This window comes from Symphalangus syndactylus, chromosome 12, assembly GCF_028878055.3.
Source record: "Symphalangus syndactylus isolate Jambi chromosome 12, NHGRI_mSymSyn1-v2.1_pri, whole genome shotgun sequence".
NCBI classification, from domain to species: domain Eukaryota; kingdom Metazoa; phylum Chordata; class Mammalia; order Primates; family Hylobatidae; genus Symphalangus; species Symphalangus syndactylus.
This window is the reverse complement of record NC_072441.2, coordinates 89,797,935-89,815,830: the sequence shown is the minus strand read 5'-3', so window position 1 is coordinate 89,815,830 and position 17,896 is coordinate 89,797,935. Positions and strand designations below refer to the sequence as shown.

Below are 17,896 nucleotides of genomic sequence, written 5' to 3'. Positions count from 1 at the left end.
AGCACAGTCATGCATTGTTGAAATATGGGGATACATTTTGAGAAATGCAGGCAATTTTGTTGTGTGAACATCATAGCAGATACTTATACAAACCTAAATGGTGTGGCCTACTACACACCTAGGCTGTAGCATATAGCCTATTGCCCCTAGGCTACAAACTTGTACAGTATGCTACTGTGCTGAATACTTTAGGCAATTGTAACACAACAGTAAGTACTCATACATCTAACATAGGAATAGGAAAGGTACAATAGAAATATGGTATTATAATTTTATGGGACCACCATCATATATGCAGTCTGTTGTTGAACTAAACATCATTATGTGGTGCATGACTGTATTCAGTTTTAAGAAACGGGGCACTCACTCTACATTCTAAATCCCCATCTCTCCTCTCCCCCCCACATCCTATCCATTCCTGCCTTCCTAAGAGTCTCATCACTGAAGAGAAACAGACCCCAGGCAGTTCAATCTACGCTCCAACCAATACAGCCTTGAAAAGGTAAACAGAATGTTGTTTTCATAATTTTTTTATTACAAAAGTAATATATGATCTTTATAGAAAAATAAAGAAAATAAAAATCATCAATAATTTTATCACCCAGAAACAATCACTTTTAGTGTGCTGGTAGAGGTTAGTCTATTTTAACATTTCTGAAATCATATAGATTTACATGATTGTTCTCATGTAACCTGTAACATAAGCATTTCCTAAGTTGCTATGATCTATTAATAACAGTGGTTTGATTAATTGGATTGGCTGTGTGGATGTAGAATGAAAGAGTCTTGATGTCAAGAAGAGCTGAAGCACGGAAGGTGCAGTCGGTCATTTGGGACCATATTGTCTGTGGCTTTCAGGACAGGGAGGTTCAGGACTCAGGTAGATGACTCTGGAAGAAACCTTCTCTTTTGGAACTGCAGCAGCTCCCTCTCCTCCCCAAGGGGAATTTAGGCCAGGAAATACCAGATCTTCCCTCTCTGATTTTCTTCTCAAATCCCAAGGCAAGACAATGGAGACTAAATACGGTTCTGGTCATCAGGCTCTTCCAGAGCATCCGGGTGCATGAGAAGTGAATAGGTGATTGTGTTCTCAGCCTAGAGAAGGCAGAAACCAGCAGTGAGGATCCACAGAGAGGGCCTAGGAAAGAAGGCAACAGAAAAGGCAACGGGGAGAAGGGAGGGGGAGACGGCTGGGATCACTCACCCCAACTTTGTCAGCCTCGTCAGGATTAGTGGGATTGGCTGTGGGAAAAAGAAGAAATATCAGCCAGAGCACTGCTGGAGAAGAGGGCCTGCCTGTGCTGATGCTGAGGCTGCAAAACCAACGCCCAAACTAGAGCCAAAGCAAGCACTGCTGACCCTGTCTTGGGCCTCTAGGCCAAGCACTGGGTAAATATGACCTCATTGATCCACGCATGGGGTAGCCCAGCCACAGCCTTCCCCACAGGCCAAGGTGAAAAAGTGGAGCAGTTACTTGAGCTGCATTCTTTTCAGGGAATTGCTGAGCTTTCCTAGAAGCAAACCAGGGAGGCTTGGGATCTGAGATATTGGGGAAGAGGTGGGAGAGGGGGGTGTTCAGCATCAGAGTGAAGTAAAGTCCAGATTTTTGCTGGCCACAGACTTCAGGGAGAGAAGGCTGAGGGCCATTTCCACATTGTCTAAATGTAATGCATCTTTGTTGGAATTTTGAAAAATATGGTACTCTATGGCATTAAAAAGGAAGAGAGAATGAGTGAGAAAGGGAGGAAGGGAGGGAGGGAAGAAGAAAGGAAGGATGGACTTTGTCTGGTTAGTGTCTGAAACACTGAATTCCCTCATATTTTGCCATGAACTGACTTAGCCAGTGTGAAAAGCAGCCCCTGTATCTGCAAAGTGGCATTTCTCAGGAAGTTGGGAGACATCTGAGACAATGCATCTAGTCTCTTCTCTCACCCTCTGAACACAGAGAGCCTTTATCGCCATGCTGTAAATTCTGCAGTAAACCATATTCTGAATTCCCATTCTAATACATTCCCCAAGAATCCCAGCAACCCAGCTCTGCCTTTTGGGAAAGGATTTTTAAAAAACCATTTATGCAGCCCCAATGCCTGGCTGCAAAAATGCCTTGTGAAATGTGCTTATGCCAGTGTAGACAGAACCACACAAGACAGATAATCCAGTTGCTTGGACTTTGTTTTTTCCAGATCTGCTTTGGCCCTGGTGTGAACACAGGCCCTGGTGTGAACACAGGCCCCTATCTCCACTGGGCCTGGCCAGAGGACACGCAACCTTGCTGCAAGCACAGCTGAACGAGTGATATTTTGCTCAAGCTCTTAAATCTGTTGGCTCTGCTCTGAATCATACTCCAGCCATCTGAGTTGGGGTCTTTGACAGCCTCTTTTTTCTGCCTGTTCGTACTGTCATGGAAACCCCCGGAGAAAGCTCTGGTTTCCTTTGTGCTCTGACTTTAACTACAGTCTGGAAGTTGCCTGGCATCCTCCTGGAAATTCCTTTACACACTCTCACCTGGGCCAGGGCTTGGGTGGCCCCTGTCTCTCAGAATGTCAAATCTAGAAGGGCTGAGAGGTCACCCCAGCCACCTACTCATTTCCTCAGTGAGGAGACTGAACCCCATCAGGGAGACTGACATGCTCAAGGCTCCACTGTGTGTTGGGGGCAGAACCAGGTCAAAATTCAATCAACCTTGAGTGCCTGGGCATCGGAACCAAGTTTTGCCCACAGAGTAGAGCCCACTAGTGCCCCTAGTCCCCCAGAATTTTCTCAAGCCCAAACCTCCTCTTAGTGTTCCACAGACAGCTGAGCCTGGCCATTCCACCCCATCCCTCCACAGAGGCAGATTCCTCAGCAAATCGAGGGGTTTCCAGACCTCCTCCTCCTTTCCCCTTAGACTCCTGCCTCCCGCATCCGATTGGCCTCAGTCTTAACAGCCCGTAGCCCTATCATTTGCCAGCTCTGCCAAAGCTCCACAGAAAGACCAAAGTATCTCTGATTTCCTGCTCTGGAAATATCATCAGATTCCTGGTACCAGAAATTCGGACACAGCCCTCTCCTCTGTATCTGGGACTGGTGTTTCTCTTCTCATCTCCAGAGAGGTCCTCTTTAGGCCCAGGAGTTAGACTCAGAGCTGACCAAGCGATTTGAGCCCCGGCCATCCTCCCACCACGGCTCCCTCCCTGGCTCCCAGCTGAACTCGCACAAGCCCCTTCTCGCTGGCTCCAGTCCAGCCAGCAGCCCTGGTGAGCCATCACTGAATCCCTGAGACAACCCTGTACTCACCTGGTTTCTCAGGGAGGGTCTCTCCCATTTCCCTGCACTCAGGGTATCCTGGGAGAGCTGGGAGGGGCACACAGGAGGTTAGTAGGATTAGGCGGTGGGGCCTGAGTCCTCAGAACCAAGGACCAGGGCCAGGGTTGGATGGGACCAGCTCAGGCCTTCCCTCTGGCAGATGCTTCCTGTCCTCCCACCTCTAGTTCCCCTGCTCAGGGGCTGCTCCTGTCTGGAAAAGGGCTGGTCCAGAGGCAGAATTCAGCTCACCCATGGGGATGCCCAGGAGTGTCAGAAAGGCCACTCCATGGCATCTGTCTGAGGCTTACTCTGCCTTTTAAAAACACCCCTGTGTCTCAGTCTCTCTCTCTCTGTTTCTCTGTATTTACTTATCATCAGTAACTGAGGTCCTGGGTATGAACCAATTGCAAAGTGCTTTGTGAGGTGTTAGTGGGATTATTTCTCTTTCTCGGTGGCTTGCAGTGCCCTCTCTACTTCCCCTTTGACACCCATATGAGCCCCACCCAGCTTCAATCCCTGCCTTGGCCCAGTGCCTGGAGAGTCCTCCTTCCCTAGCTAAGCGCTGCCCTCACACACCACCTCCTCCAGAATGGCAACAGCCCTGTTTGTGCGCTGTTACTGCCTACCAGGCACTGGTGTAAGAGCATCAGCCTCTTTCATCCCCATGGCAACCCTGTGAGGTAAGTCCTATTAGTGTCCCCATTTTCCACATGAGACAGCTGAGGCACAGAGAGGTGGAGTGACTCACTTGGGTCATACAGTTGGTATGCTGTAGAACTAGCTTTGAACCCAGCAGTCCGGCCCCACTACGTGCACTCCATCACTACACTACACTGCTCTCCCCGAGACCTTCTCCAACTGCCTCAGCCCTTGTTGGGCTATGGAGCCTCCTCTGTACTTCTATCCTAGGCTTTCCATGTCCCTATCATTGCTCTTATCCTATCTTATTATAATGACCCTGTCTTCCTCACAATGCTGAAAACTCCTCAAGGGCAGGGACTGGACTTCATCTTGGCATCACCCACCATGTCTCACGCATTGGCTGACATATAAGCTAGTTTGTTCAAGTCTTGTCAAATGAATGATCTAATAAATGAACGAATGAATATAATACAATAAGGGCCTAGATCTGAATGTGTATCTAGCCCAAAGAGAGGGATTCTGGCAATGTCTGGGGTTAGGGCCTGGGCCAAGTGGAAACTTATAACAAAAGGGACCGGGAGGAGCTACAAACCTGAAATCCGCTTTTTCCTGCAGTAGATCAAGGCCACTACAGCAGCAACAATGGCTGCTACAGCAGTCACAGTGACCACAGCCACAATGATCCCCATCGGTGAAGAGCTGGGCGCTAGGGAAGACAGACATCAGGACAGGCAGTACTCTCCTTGTCCCACCTCCCCTCTATCCAATGCTATGTCCTAGTGCTTGTCACCCAAAGCTCTTCTGTGTCTGAGTCACTCACTTCTGCAGCACTCACTACATCCCCAGCCTCATCTGTACAGGGTTTCTGTGGCTGCACTTATGCCTCCTGCCTACCGAGGTTTCTCCACCAAACTAATAAGGGCACACTGGTGAGCAGGCAGGAGCAGAGGGAAGGGCTCTCCCTAGCCCTCAGGGGCAGTGGGAAGGGTGGGCCCAAAGCCTCGCATAGCTGGAGGCATCATTACGCTATGGAGCACAGCCTTGAACAGTCAATGACGAGCCAGGCTTTCTGGAGTGAATGGCTATAACACGAGGCATGAGAAGAAACAAGGCAAACCTCAGTTCTTAGGAATGCCCAGGAGCTTAGGGAACCTCTGCACCAACAAGGGAGCTCTGCTTCACTGTCGTCCTTAGTCTGGGGCCTGCATTTCAAGGTGGAACAACAGCCTGGCCACCTATCACCTGAGGGCTCCAAGCTCTGGCCCGTACTCCTGCTCATTGGTCAATACTTAGCCAGGCCTCCACACCACTCCTCTTTGCTCCAGTGCCCAATTTTGCTGCTATGGCCTTTCTCAGACCTCCATGTAGGCCCATGTGACCTCGGCCCTTGTCCATCCCCTCTTCTCCCCTCCCTACATCTTGGCAGACTCCCCATACCTTGGACAGTGATGGTCACAGGCTTGGATGAGTACAGCACGTAGCCTATGTTTCCTGTGCAGTGGTAATCACCACTGTGACTGTGGTTTGCTTGTGGGATGGAGAAGTTGGGATCCGAACGGGAAAATTTCTTGGATTTTCCATTCTGGAAGAATGTGACCTTGACCAGAGGCTTGTCCTTCCAGCTGTGGCACCTCAGCACAATGGTTTCTCCCTCCTGGAACTCCAGGTGAGGGGTCTGGAGCACCAGCCACTCTGAAAGACACAAAAAACCCCAGAGGACCTGGGAGGTCTTGGCTCAGCTCTGAGACCCAGATCTTCCTTACTGGTGGGACATGATGTGCAGAGGGAACAGCTTAGGTCTGAAATCAGACAGTCCAGGACTCTAATGATGGCTCTGTCATTTATGAACTCTTGGGCAAATAATTTAAGTCTTCTGAGACTCAGCTTCCTCATTTGTGAAAATGAGCATGATAATGTCATGTATCTACAATAGCCCCTAGCACATAACAGGTGTTCAGGATACACTCATCTCCTCCTTCTCCCAGGAAGGCAGCTGCAGCCTTTTCCTGCCCGACAGGCCTCTGCAGGAAGAACACAAGAGACCCTAAGATGCCATCTCTTTCGTGTCGAAGAGGGAAGGAGGAATCCAGTCTGACCGAGGAGACTGCAGATGATAAGGACATATGCCTTTGTGGACAGTAGAAAGTCATGAATGTGCAACAAATGTTACCTAATGAATGCTACTTGATAAATTTACTTTGGGAATGTTGATAAATGTGGAGCTTCTTTCCAGCAGGGTCTAAAGGCAGCAGTGTCACCAGTGGGTCGTTCGTTTGCTGTGTACTTTTGAGGAAAATTTGCTATTCAGGTGAAGGGAGGGGACTAAGTGAAAAGCCACAAGGGCAGTGTTCATCACAATCTCATTGTAACTTTGCTTTGCAGAGAGCCACCTTTCAATGGGAGCTTTGTAAGATCATCAAACTCTCCGGCAAAATATTTATTAAGCTCTGCCCAGTTTCAGATGCTGGAAATACAAAGATGGATGAGACACGACTTTCATCTCAGGTTTCCCACAGGCTGGTGGAAGAGAAAGACAGAGAAGAGCACCTAGCACAGTGAGAACGTGGAGAAGGGGCATGGAGGGTGGGGGCAGGGAAACACTGATTCTCACCAGAAGCCTCTGAGGGAGGCGTTAGTGCCCCACGGAGCAGGTGAGGAAATGGAAACTCAAGGGTTAAATGAATTCTTCATGCTGTATAGTGAGTCATTTCCAGGGCTAGGATTCAGTTGTGGTCTGTGCTTTTCAATTCTGCCATTAAAATGGAAATGGGTTTTATGAAGTAGGGATTTCCTTCTGCTTCTCTCACACTTGGCTGCCTGTTTTTGGCCTTGTAACCTTCTTCTGTTCAATCAGGACTGAGGCAAAAACAACCACTGACATGTGCTGAGGCAACACACAGCGATGCTTCCCAGTAAGCAGGCCACCCCCCTTGCCTGCAAACCTCTGCCTGAAAGCAGATTTCATCCGTCCTGGCCCTCCCAGGTCCACCCTGGGGCCTTCCTCCACTGACCAGAAAACACAGTCAGATGAACAGGGTCACTGAGGCTGGTCGGGCCAGTCTGGCACCTGTACTCCCCACTGTCATTGTTGTAGGCCTTGAACCTGTAGCTGGGCCGCGTGTAGGTGGAGATGAGATTCCCATTGTGGAACCACTGAGTGGAGTCGCTCTCAGGGCTGTGAGCCCCCCGGCAAGTCAGAGTCACAGAGTCCTCCTGGAGCACGTTGATCCACTGGGGCTCGAGTTTCAGCACAGCCTTTGGGGGAGCTGCTGAGGGGCAGAGAGAGGAGGTAGCGTGAGGAAGAGGAAGCCCAAGAGCCTGAACAGGCCCTGAATCTCAGACAAAAAAGCACCTGTAGGCCTACTGGGGGCACCAAAAGCTGAGCCGGGCCCAGAATGGTTCTGCAACTGAAGGCAGTTGCTTTTGCTCATACATCCCACCACAAGGGCCCCAGGGAGCCCAGGACTCAGACAGGGCAACAGGGAAGAAGGAGGGAGCAGGCAAGAGAAACACCCTAGAAATACATATACTTTACAAGAGATATCTTCACCAGTTCCCTCTCTCTCTCCCCACCAACCTCTCCCCACCACCACAGACACACAGACACCCCATACATACATACTCTTTTGAGACAACTTTTCTCCCCGATAAACAAAGGCATTTGGACACTAGTGGATAAATTTCCCCTGGGGCTGGCTGAAGATAAGTGGGGGCTCTGGTGGAGATGGCAGGCATGGGAGTCGGATATCAGGTTTCCGTTCTGACCTAATGTCATTCTGTATACTTTAAAAATGAGGTCAAGATGGCCCGTCCTCACACCTAAGCATAGACGAGCCTCTCTGGCCTCAGAAGGATAAAGAGAGAGGGAGAAAAGCTGGAGGGCCAGTCCTGGAGCGGTGGAGGCTGAGTGGCACAAACACAGAAGTGCCCAGCAAAGTGTAGCCAGAGGTATGCAGAGACCACTCTGTCAGGGAACAGGCCTTGAAGCTCTCAGAAACATGCACAGTCAAGGATTTAGCAACACAGGGGGACAACATATGCAGGCCATGTGATTTTGCATGTGCCTGAATTTTATTTGGAGAGAGGAAGCTCTTGGTTTTATTTGGACAGTGGAAGGCAGTGGAGAGAGAGGTCAGAGTTCTCATTTTCTGTGACCGCTCCCCCATTTGAACACCGTGGCTGCCTACCACTTGCCTCCATGGAAGGAGGAAAAGGAAGGAGGAGAGTGGGAGAGGGAGCAGGGGATCTTCCGTCTTCCGGGAGCAATTACCCTTTCCTGGCCCTGACTTGGTACTGGGCTCAGTTGCTGCTGCATTTAGAGCACCTCCAGACAGGGCACTGGGAGGAGAGGAAAAGGGGACCTGGGGGAAGGAAAGGCTGTGGGTGGAGTACTTACCAGGTGTCCCAGCAACAGGAGCTGTAAGACAGAAAGCAAAGATCAGCCCACAGTGGAGTGTCTGAACTGACACCTGCCCACTTTGGCTCAGAGACTGCCCAGGCCCAGAGCGCCCTTCACCTACAGCACAGCCCTCATGGCCATATGCCCTGGGACTGCCTGGATGAGCTGCACTTTTAAAAGGACTGAGAACTCCCAGTAACATACAAAAATGAAATAAAATTATATAACACCCTCTTCCACCGGTTTTGTGACATTTTCCTTTGGCTTACCCCTCTTGACTGATTAAAATAAATGTGCCTCTGGAAAGAGGTCTCTGTTGGGCTTTACATATGATTTATGCATCAGTATAAATAATTTTGCCAGAGTTTATCCTGAGAGCAAGATTTGTTCTGTTGTTGGGAGGGGGTAGAAATTGCACAGGTAATCCATGATCACTATAGAAAAATAGAAAATACATAGGAGCAAAATATTATCACCTTGGCATACATCCTGTTGGATTTTTTTCTGTGATCACACACACACACACACTGTTCACATACAGACATACATAAGTGTAAATGAGGATATACTCTAAAAACTGTTCTTTAACCTGATTTTTCACTGAGCAATGCAAGTTCTAGTAGATGAATCTGTTTCTATGTTGTTATTTTATTTTATTTTATTTTTTGGGGGGCAGGGTCTCACTCTGTCACCCAGACTGGAGTGCAATGACGTGATCTTGGCTCACTGCAATCTCTGCCTCCCAGGTTCAAGTGATTCACCTGCCTCAGCCTCCCAAGAGCTGGGATTACAGGCCTGTGCCACCACACCCAGCTACGTTTTGTATTTTTAGTAGAGAAGGGGTTTCACCATGTTGGCCAGGCTGGTCTCGAACTCCTGACCTCAAGTGATCTACCCATCTCAGCCTCCCAAAATTCTGGGATTACAGGTGTGAGTCACCGTTCCCTGCCCATGTTGTCGTTTTAAATGGCTACACTATATCCTACTATTTGGCTGTCCTGTGATTTATTTAACAACTCTTTTGCTTGGCATTTAGGTCTTCCAGGTTTTTGCTATTAGAAATACCTGATAAAAGGAGGAAGAGACTGCAAAATGGCACTAGATCTGTGACTTCATGCAGGGGTAGGGGGATGCCACTGGGTTAAGAAAAGAGCTTCCGTAGTGGAGGCAAAGTGTGGGCTAGGGTGGGTAAAGATTTGTGGGTGCTATTATTGGGTAAAGAAGCAAAGCTGGATCCTTAGGTGAATCAGAGCTCTGTGTGTGTGTGTGTGTGTGTGTGTGTGTGTGTGTTTGTGTGTCCATCTGTCCATGGGTGAGGGGTTTGTCTTGCATCTGGGCTGAGAGAAAGTCAAGAAGCTTCCAAGTGCATGTATATTTTCAGGGACAAAAGTATGGAAGGAAATGGAATCGGAACCAAGAGGTGAAAAGGGGGCAATGTGGAGAAAGTGTTGGCTTCAAAGTTTAGAGAACTGGATTCTGGTCCCGATGCTCCAATATCTCGAAATATACACTTGGACCAATCACTTCCTTCCTTTGCATCCAACATTAATCAACAAACCTGCATTGGCTTCCTACTGCCCTGCAATGCATGCTGAGTTCACCTAAGGGAAAAGAATGTAAGTCCCTACTTCCACTGAGGACAAGAATCTAACGGTGGAGATAAGCACATGTGTAATCTGATGTAAGAGATGACATTAGAGGAATATGGATAAAATGCTATGGAGGTTCAGAGAAAGAAAAGATCCCAGGGCTCTGTGTTTGGGAGGGTTTGGGGTTCGTAAGGAGGGGAATCCCACGGAGAAGATGGGACCTTCCAGGTTCATCAAGGACCTTCCAGGACTGATAGGATTTTGGCTGAGAGGGAAGAGGTATTCCATGGGAAGGAGCAGCAAGTACTTGGCAACATTCCCAGCAAGTTGCAGCCCAACTTCTACTTGATTTCTGGTCTCTCCTTAAGCACTTCCAATAATGAGGGACAAAGCAGGAAAGCAAGGTAGAAGTCATACTCTGGAGGGCTTCTAGTGCCAGGTGGTGTGGCAGTGGGGGAAAGCACATACTGAGTTTAAATGCTGACTCCGCTACTGCTAAGTGACCTTTCACAAATTACTTAAATTTTCTCTGCTTCAGTTTCCTTGCTTGTAAATGAAGATAATGACAGCAGTATCTACCTCATAGGGTTGTTGTTAGGATTAAATGAGATAATCCAGAGAAAGCATTTAGTGTGCTACATGACACATGGTGAATTTCAAATAAATTTAAGTTTTTTTTATAAGTTCACTCCTTGGTTCAGTATACAGTGGGAAGTCACTTAGAATTTTCAAATTGGGGCTGAAAGTGCAGTGTCAAATAGATTGGAACAGGGCAAATGCCAAAGAGCTTAATTAAGAAAGAAACTAATTGTGATGGAAGAATGAGGTCAGAGAAAAAGAAAAAGAAAAAAAAAAAAAGATGACTGCAGTGATCCAGAATATGTGGATAACACATCAAACACCTGGCCTCTTCATTCCTTGAACTGCTCATCATCAGTAAACTTTCTTTCTTTGGAGATGAACTTTCTCTGCTCAAGTACAGCTCCCAGAATAATCTTTGACCTTATCAAGAACCCCAAAGCATCCGTCTTACCACTGTCTATCCTTGAGCACGTGTTTGCGTTTACCTCCCACCCACCGCCATCTAGCTTGAATTCAATGAGGTATCATTATAATTACCTCCTTGCAAATCCCCTTAACTTCGTTGCCTGTCTCTATCTTTACCAAATGCACCTGTATTCTCCATGCCTTTACTTGCTCAGCTGCGTGTTATTGAAATTACCACACAAGAAGGCAAACTGTTGACGCAGTAAATGTGCGATCACCACATTCAAAAGGACACTAAACTGCCCTTGTGGCACTTTTCTCCAAGAAATTTGCTCTGCTACTCTGAGTAGTGACACTCATCTTTTCCTCATTCCCCAAGCTTTCTCGTCCCACCCTCTGCCTCCAGTACCCTCTCATTTTTAGCTGATGCCTTTCCTCATATTTCACAGAGAAAACAAAAGAGGTTACACAGAAGATCTCACATCATCCCCCGACTAAATCTATCAGTCTATCTGCATCTCTACCTGTCTTCTCCTTCCTTGCATTTCATTGGAGAAAGCATCTCTCCTCCTGTCTATGGTCAGTCTCAAAGCAAGTACTCTGGATCCCATTCCCTTTAATCCTCTCAAGGATTTCCCTTTCTGTTATTCACTTTCTCTTCTGCATCACCAGTTTCTCTCTTAGCTGGATCTTCCCATCAATGGTAAATTTATTTCAGTATCTTCCATTAAAAACAAAAAACAAAAAAACTTTTCCTTGACACCACATATAATTCCAGCTACTGCCCCATTTCTCTCGGGTCTTTTTTGTTGTTGTTGTTGTTTGTTTCACCCAAGCTGGAGTGCAGCGGCACCATCTCAGTTCACTGCAACCTCCGCCTCCCAGATTCAAGCAATTCTCCTGCCTCAGCTTCCCAAGCAGCTGGGATTACAGGCATGCACCACCACGTCTGGCTAATTTTTGTATTTTTAGTAGAGATGGTATTTCACCATGTTGGCCAAGCTAGTCTTGAACTCCTGACCTTAAATGATCCACCCACTTCGGCCTCTTCAAGTGTTGGGATTACAGGCGTGAGCCACCGCGCCTGGCCTGTCTCATCCCTTTCAAAACTAAATTTCTCCATTGTTTTTCTTACATAGACTGTCCTCATTTCTTCTCCTCTCGTTCACTGTCTAATTCTCTGCAATTTGGACTTGGCCCTCAGCAGCCCACTAAAACTTTTCTTGTCAAAATCACCAATGGCTTCATGTTGTCATATCAAGTGGACACATTCTGTTTCTCTCCGTCTTCCCCATATCAAATATCTATCTTCATTATCCACCCAGCTACATAGGCCAGAAACCTGCAAGCCATCTTTTAACCTCTCTGTCTCCCAAAATCCAGCCCCTTCCACACCAGGAAGTCTTGTTGATCCTGCTTCCAACTTAGATCTTGAACCCACTAACTTCTCTTCACCCCCTTTATAGACACTACTCAGTTTAGGTCACCATCAGCTTTTTCCCATATCTAAATTTGTCCCCTCACTTCTTATGGTCCCCCTATAATCCATTTTCCACAAAGAAGCTAGTTCTTTAAAAAAAAAAAAAAAAAAAAAGAGAAAGAAAGAAATCAGATGATGTCACTCCCCTGCTTACAAGCCTTCAGTTGCCTTTCTTTGATCTTAAAATAAAACGGAAATGGTCTACAAGCCCTACCAAATTGGGTCCACGCTTACTTCTCCAGCCTCAGCTCAGATCCCTCTTCCCCCACTCATTGAGCTTCATTAACACTGGCCTTCCTGGCATTCTTGAAATTTGGGAGTTTTCTGTATGCCAATCCCTCTACCCTGAAACGCATCGTTGATCACCAAATGGCTGAATCCTTACCATGTTGAAAGTCTCAGCTTAAATGTCACTCCCTCAGAAAACTCTTTACATAACATCCTGTTTAAAGTAGGCTGCTCTGTTCTTTTCCCCACAACTAATCTTATCACAATACCCTGTTTACATCTTCATAGCCCTTTTCCATTTGTACTTATGCCTTCTTGTTTGTTTACTTACTATTTATATCCCTCAGTAGAATATAAATTCAAAGAGAGCAGTAGCCATATTAATTTTATGTGCCATTGCTCTGGAAATCATTCACTGGTTGAATCTAGGTAGGAGATGAGAGCCCAAAGTTGTACTGACAATAGGAGGTGAAGAAGAGGAAACAGATGCAGAAGAAATTTAAGTGGCAGAGAGAAGTTGGCATTTAATAGACTGTGGGGGTGATTTAAGTTGGATAACTAGGAAAAGGGTGGCTGTGCTTACGCAAACACAAATGTTAGGAGGAAGAGAACATTTGTAAGGAGGAGATGATAAGTTGGATTTTAAATATGCTTTGTTTTTGAGCTGGAGAATCGTTTTAGAGGTGTCCAACCAGCAGTGGAAATATAAAATTATACTTGACAGAAGCAAGCAAGAGAAATAGGTTTAAGAGTTATTGACATAGAAGTGGTAGCTAAAAACCTGAGTATGTAGGATTGGCAAGGGGGATGGTGTAGTGGGAGAGAGGGTAAAAAAGAAGAAGAGGAAGAGGGAGAGAAAAAAAAAGAAAAAGATGAGGAAAGGAGAGAGAAGTCACCAATTATGTATCCATTCCACAGTTACTAAATAGCAGTAAATACCAAATATGCTCCCACCCGGTGTACTTATTGCTTCACAATAAGTTCATTGACCTCGTATTTCCGGTCAGGAAGGCTGTCGGTCGTGTTCACTGATAAGTCTCCAAGTCCTAGAACAGTGCCTGTACATAGAATTTGGAGAATCAGCAGGGGCAAAGGTGGTAAAAACAGAAAGTGCAGTATACATGCTGCCTGGCTGTAGAAGAAGATCCATTTGGGGTGCAATGGGGAACACAGTTACCAGGGCAGAATTAGAGTTTTTGCAGTAGGCAATGGAGCAGCATGGAAGGCAGTTATGAAATGCACTGACACAGCCATAGCTGGACCTGAAGATACCATGGCCTTGGTGGGCAGCATGGATGCAGGGGAGGGGAGACAGGAGGAATAAAGACCCCCTCAGAGGGTGCTATAAAAATTGAGTTATCAAGTGATGAAGACCTAAATGTGGAAGGCCCAATAAGAATGGAAAAAATGGGGTAAATCTTTGATGACTTAGCAAAAGGCAAATGGGAGAAAATACCAAAGATCTTTCCCAGGAGTCTTGCCCAGGTGACTGGCACATTGTTAGCCCTAGCAGCAGAGATAGAGAAGCACATCACCTCTCTAGGCCTGAGCTTCCCCACATGACAAATGAGGTAGTTCACTTTACTTTCTCTTCTACTTTAATCCATTCCATCCCATTCATGGGAGAATACTCTCTCTTCCTTACCTCTTTCTCCTGTAGCCCAGTATCATCCTGCATTGACAGCCAAGAGCCGAGGGCCCCCAGAGCTGATCGGATTTCACTAGTAATCACAGCACATAACTTGGATGAGTGGCAATATGCTTTCCTCTAGAATGTGAGGGTGGAAGCCCCAGGAATTGAGCTTGGAGAGGTGGTCCTGGCAGTAGGTCTCTCCTACTTGGCCTCCCCTAGGTTTTTCAAACCACTCAGCATGATCAGTCACTGTCCCCTGTCCAACAGCTGAGAACATGGTTAGAAAAGAGCCCTCCATTTTGGCCTAAGACCCTGGCTTTCTTGCTGATCAGATCCAGTTCCTCCCCATCACGGTCTGTGTAGTAAAAAGAAGCATGCATGATTTCTCTGGTCCCACAACAGATGACTCCAGACTTACCCAGGTTTGCGTATTCTCAGAGCCCTCGTTCCCTGGATAACCCAGATCTCCCTATGTTTCTGCCCAGGGGAATATTCTTACACATGAAGACAATAGGCTTCTGCTACATGAAGTGGTTTCAGGGGCACAGAGAATGGCCACTGCCACCTCCTCCCAAAAATGCACCTTATAACTTCCTCCCTACCCCTTACCCAAGGCAGCACTGGCCCTCCTGCCTAAGATTTGGTCTTTCATGAAACATAAATTTCAAAGAAGGCAAACACTCTGGCCATTCATTTGTCATTCAAGTATAGGTTACTAGACTTTTCTCAGAGTGGGTTTTGATGTGGAAAGCAACAGAACATCAAGAGTCTGGGTGTTCAGTGAGATTGGGTGAAAGACACTGAAAAAGCCCTGAACTCTGCCACATTGGATGACTTTCCAAAGCCAGCAGAGTCATCAGGGTTTCGTCTTCACCAGCCTGCCTTCCCTCCCCTGGGTGTCCTGACGGGCTTCCCATGCCACCCCTCATCCTTGCCCAGGGTTATCCCCAACTGAGATTCCTGTTCCTCTCTCCCTCCTGGGGGCCCTGACTCACCCAGGAATAGCACAGCTGTCCATAGAAGCATATGGCCCCAAGGCTGGGGGGACTTGCAGCCAGCCCAGTCACTCTCAGTGGCAAGGACAGGTAAGAATGACAGGATTCCCATCACTTCCTGGAGCGAGCTGGCGCCCAGAGCACAGCAGTCACAGCCTTCTCTCAAAGCTTGGTGGATTCTACCCTAGAGGGCAAACAAATTTTGGAGTCTGAAAGAGGAAGTGAAAAAGAAAGGTTCTGTTTTATCAGAGGCTCCTCCCTTTCCACCCTCTTTCCTCTCAGTCATTCCCTCCTAGAAGATTCAGAGCTTCCCAGAATAAATCTGGTGTAGCCCATGTTCAAATTCACAGAAATTTTAGAAACTAGGGAAACAACTCCCTTCTTCTTCCCCTGAGGCCACAGCTGGCCTGGGCCTCTGGGAGAAAGAGGGAAATGGTCACCAAAACTCAGCTCAGAACCTCCTGTTTCAGTCTCTATCCTCCTGAGAAAGGGCGATGGAGGACAGCGTGCACCAGCAATCTTCTAGTACTTCTACTTCCATTTGGAGACCCAGGCCCTGGAATCTGGACTCCTCCTGAAATTGAGCATGGGGGCTCCAGGCCACCTACCATCATTTAATTTTCTCTATTGTCATAATCTCAGACTCACTGTTGAGTTGTGGAACAAGGACAAGGAGGTATGTCAGGATGGCAATAGAATGACCACACTCATCCTCATTATTCCCCTGCCCTCATTCATTCTTTTTCTTATTCATTCTTCTATTTAATGAATATCCCAATAAGTATCTATTCAGCGCCAATCTATGCCCTGGTTTTGTATCTTGGTCATTTTTGCCACCCTCATTTCCATCCCTGTTCTCACTGCAATGGCATGGTGAAAGAGCATGGGCTTTGGAGCTGTGTTAGGTTTCGGTTTGAATGCCAGGTGGCTTTTCAGAGTGTCAGGTTCCAATCTGTAAAAGTGAAGATTATTGTGCCTACCATTTAAGCACAGTTTCTCAGCCTCAGCACTATGGACATTTTGGGCCAAATTATTCTTGTTGTGAGGACCTTCCCTGAGCATTGTAGGATGTTCCGCAGCACTCCTGGGCTCTACCTGTTAGATGCCGGTGGCACCCCCAGTTGTGAAAACAAATATGCCCCCAGATATTAGCAAGTGTTCCCCAGGGGACGAGTTGCCCCTGGCTGAGAACCACAGTACTACAGATTTTTGGAAAGTAAAAGAGAATATGAGGGTTAGCAAAGTGCTTGGTACATCGTGGGTGTCCGGTGAATGCTGGTTCCCTTTTCTTGCATTCTGTCATCATCCTCATTACCATTTTTTCACCCTCAACATCTCCAGAACAAGAGTTTCTCTGGAATCTCTCCTGGGGCCCCTTTCTGGGGACTCTCCCAAATGCCCTCTCAGGAAGCAAGCTGTAATACTTTAATACTTAAGGAAATGACACTGTAAAACCTTGTTATCACACTCTGTGGTCTTCAGAAACCTTCAGCAGCCCTACCCACTCTGATGCATGCTTTTACTACTGCCCCCGTTCTAACCCCAAATCCATCTCCAGCTCTTATCTAATTTTTAGGTTAAAAATTAGTTTTTTTTTAACTGGCGATGAGATAACAATGAGCTGGCATCAATACTTTATAAATATCATTAGAAACAAAGGCATACAATATATAGGTAACACACTAAGAAACCAAAATTAATAGTTACTATGTAAGCATATGAATTCTTACTGTAAAACCAAGAGTATCTGAGACAGGTGGCAATTAATTTAGTTTATTTTGCCAAGGTTAAGGACATGCCCGGAAGATAAAAACACGAATCACAGAAACAGTATGTGGTCTGTGACTTTCTCCAAAGATGAATTTGAGGGTTTCAATATTTAGAGGAAAAGCAGGCCGGAGGGGAAAGAGGAAGAGTATGGTAACCCACATGTTGTAAGGGAAAAGTAGCAGACAGGGGAATAGTCAATTATGTATTGTCTTGCTCTCGGTAAATTGGCACTTCATGTAAGATAAGGTAGAAATAAGTAACCTGTGGAGTTTTCTCCCTCTTTCTTTCCCTTCCTTCTCTCCTTCCTTCCTTCCTTCCTTTCATTCTTTCTTTCTTTCTCTTTTTCTTTCTTTCTTTCTCTTTTTCTTTCTTTCTTTCTCTTTCTTTCTTTCTCTTTCTTTCTTTCTCTTTCCTTCTTTCTTTCTCTTTCTTTCTTTCTCTTTCCTTCTTTCTTTCCTTCTTTCCCTCCTTCCTTCCTTCCTTCCTTCCTTCCTTCCTTCCTTCCTTTCTTTCTTATCTCTCTCTGTCGCCCAGGTGGGAGTGCAGAGGTGCGACCTTGGTTCACTGCAACCTCCACCTCCCAGGTTCAAGCAATTCCTCCTGCTTCCTCCTCCCAAGTAGCTGGAATTACAAGCATCTGCCACCCACCCTGCTAATTTCTTTTTTTTTTTTTTTTTTTTTTTTTGTATTTTTAGTAGAACTGAGGTTTTGCCATGTTGGACAGCTTGGTCTTGAACTCCTGACCTCAAGTGATCCACCCACCTTGGCCTCCCAAAGCTCTGGGATTACAGGCATGAGCCACCACACCTGGCCATCTACGGAGATTTTTAATCTTTTATCTGTAGCTATCTGCTTAGGATCGAATGGAAAGTCAGTTTCTTGCATGAC

The 17,896-nt window shown here is 46.6% G+C and overlaps 1 protein-coding gene across 8 annotated transcripts; it reads right to left on the bottom strand.

Moving 5' to 3' along the window:
• Window positions 1-514: 514 nt before the first annotated feature.
• FCGR2B (Fc gamma receptor IIb) lies at window positions 515-15,616 on the bottom strand. 8 transcript variants are annotated; one of them, XM_063627121.1, is made up of 8 exons: window positions 15,239-15,461; window positions 8,324-8,344; window positions 6,939-7,196; window positions 5,365-5,619; window positions 4,520-4,633; window positions 3,277-3,333; window positions 1,205-1,242; window positions 515-1,095 (listed from the first exon to the last, which is right to left on the bottom strand). In XM_063627121.1, exons 1-8 carry the CDS (start codon window positions 15,348-15,350, stop codon window positions 1,018-1,020), a joined length of 933 nt encoding a protein of 310 aa, XP_063483191.1. In that variant the 5' UTR covers window positions 15,351-15,461; the 3' UTR covers window positions 515-1,017. The 8 variants fall into 8 exon arrangements, with proteins under 8 accessions (XP_063483191.1, XP_063483193.1, XP_063483194.1 ...); XM_063627123.1 differs by having other exon boundaries at window positions 6,939-7,193; window positions 15,239-15,449; XM_063627124.1 differs by lacking the exon at window positions 3,277-3,333 and having other exon boundaries at window positions 15,239-15,616.
• Window positions 15,617-17,896: the final 2,280 nt, after the last annotated feature.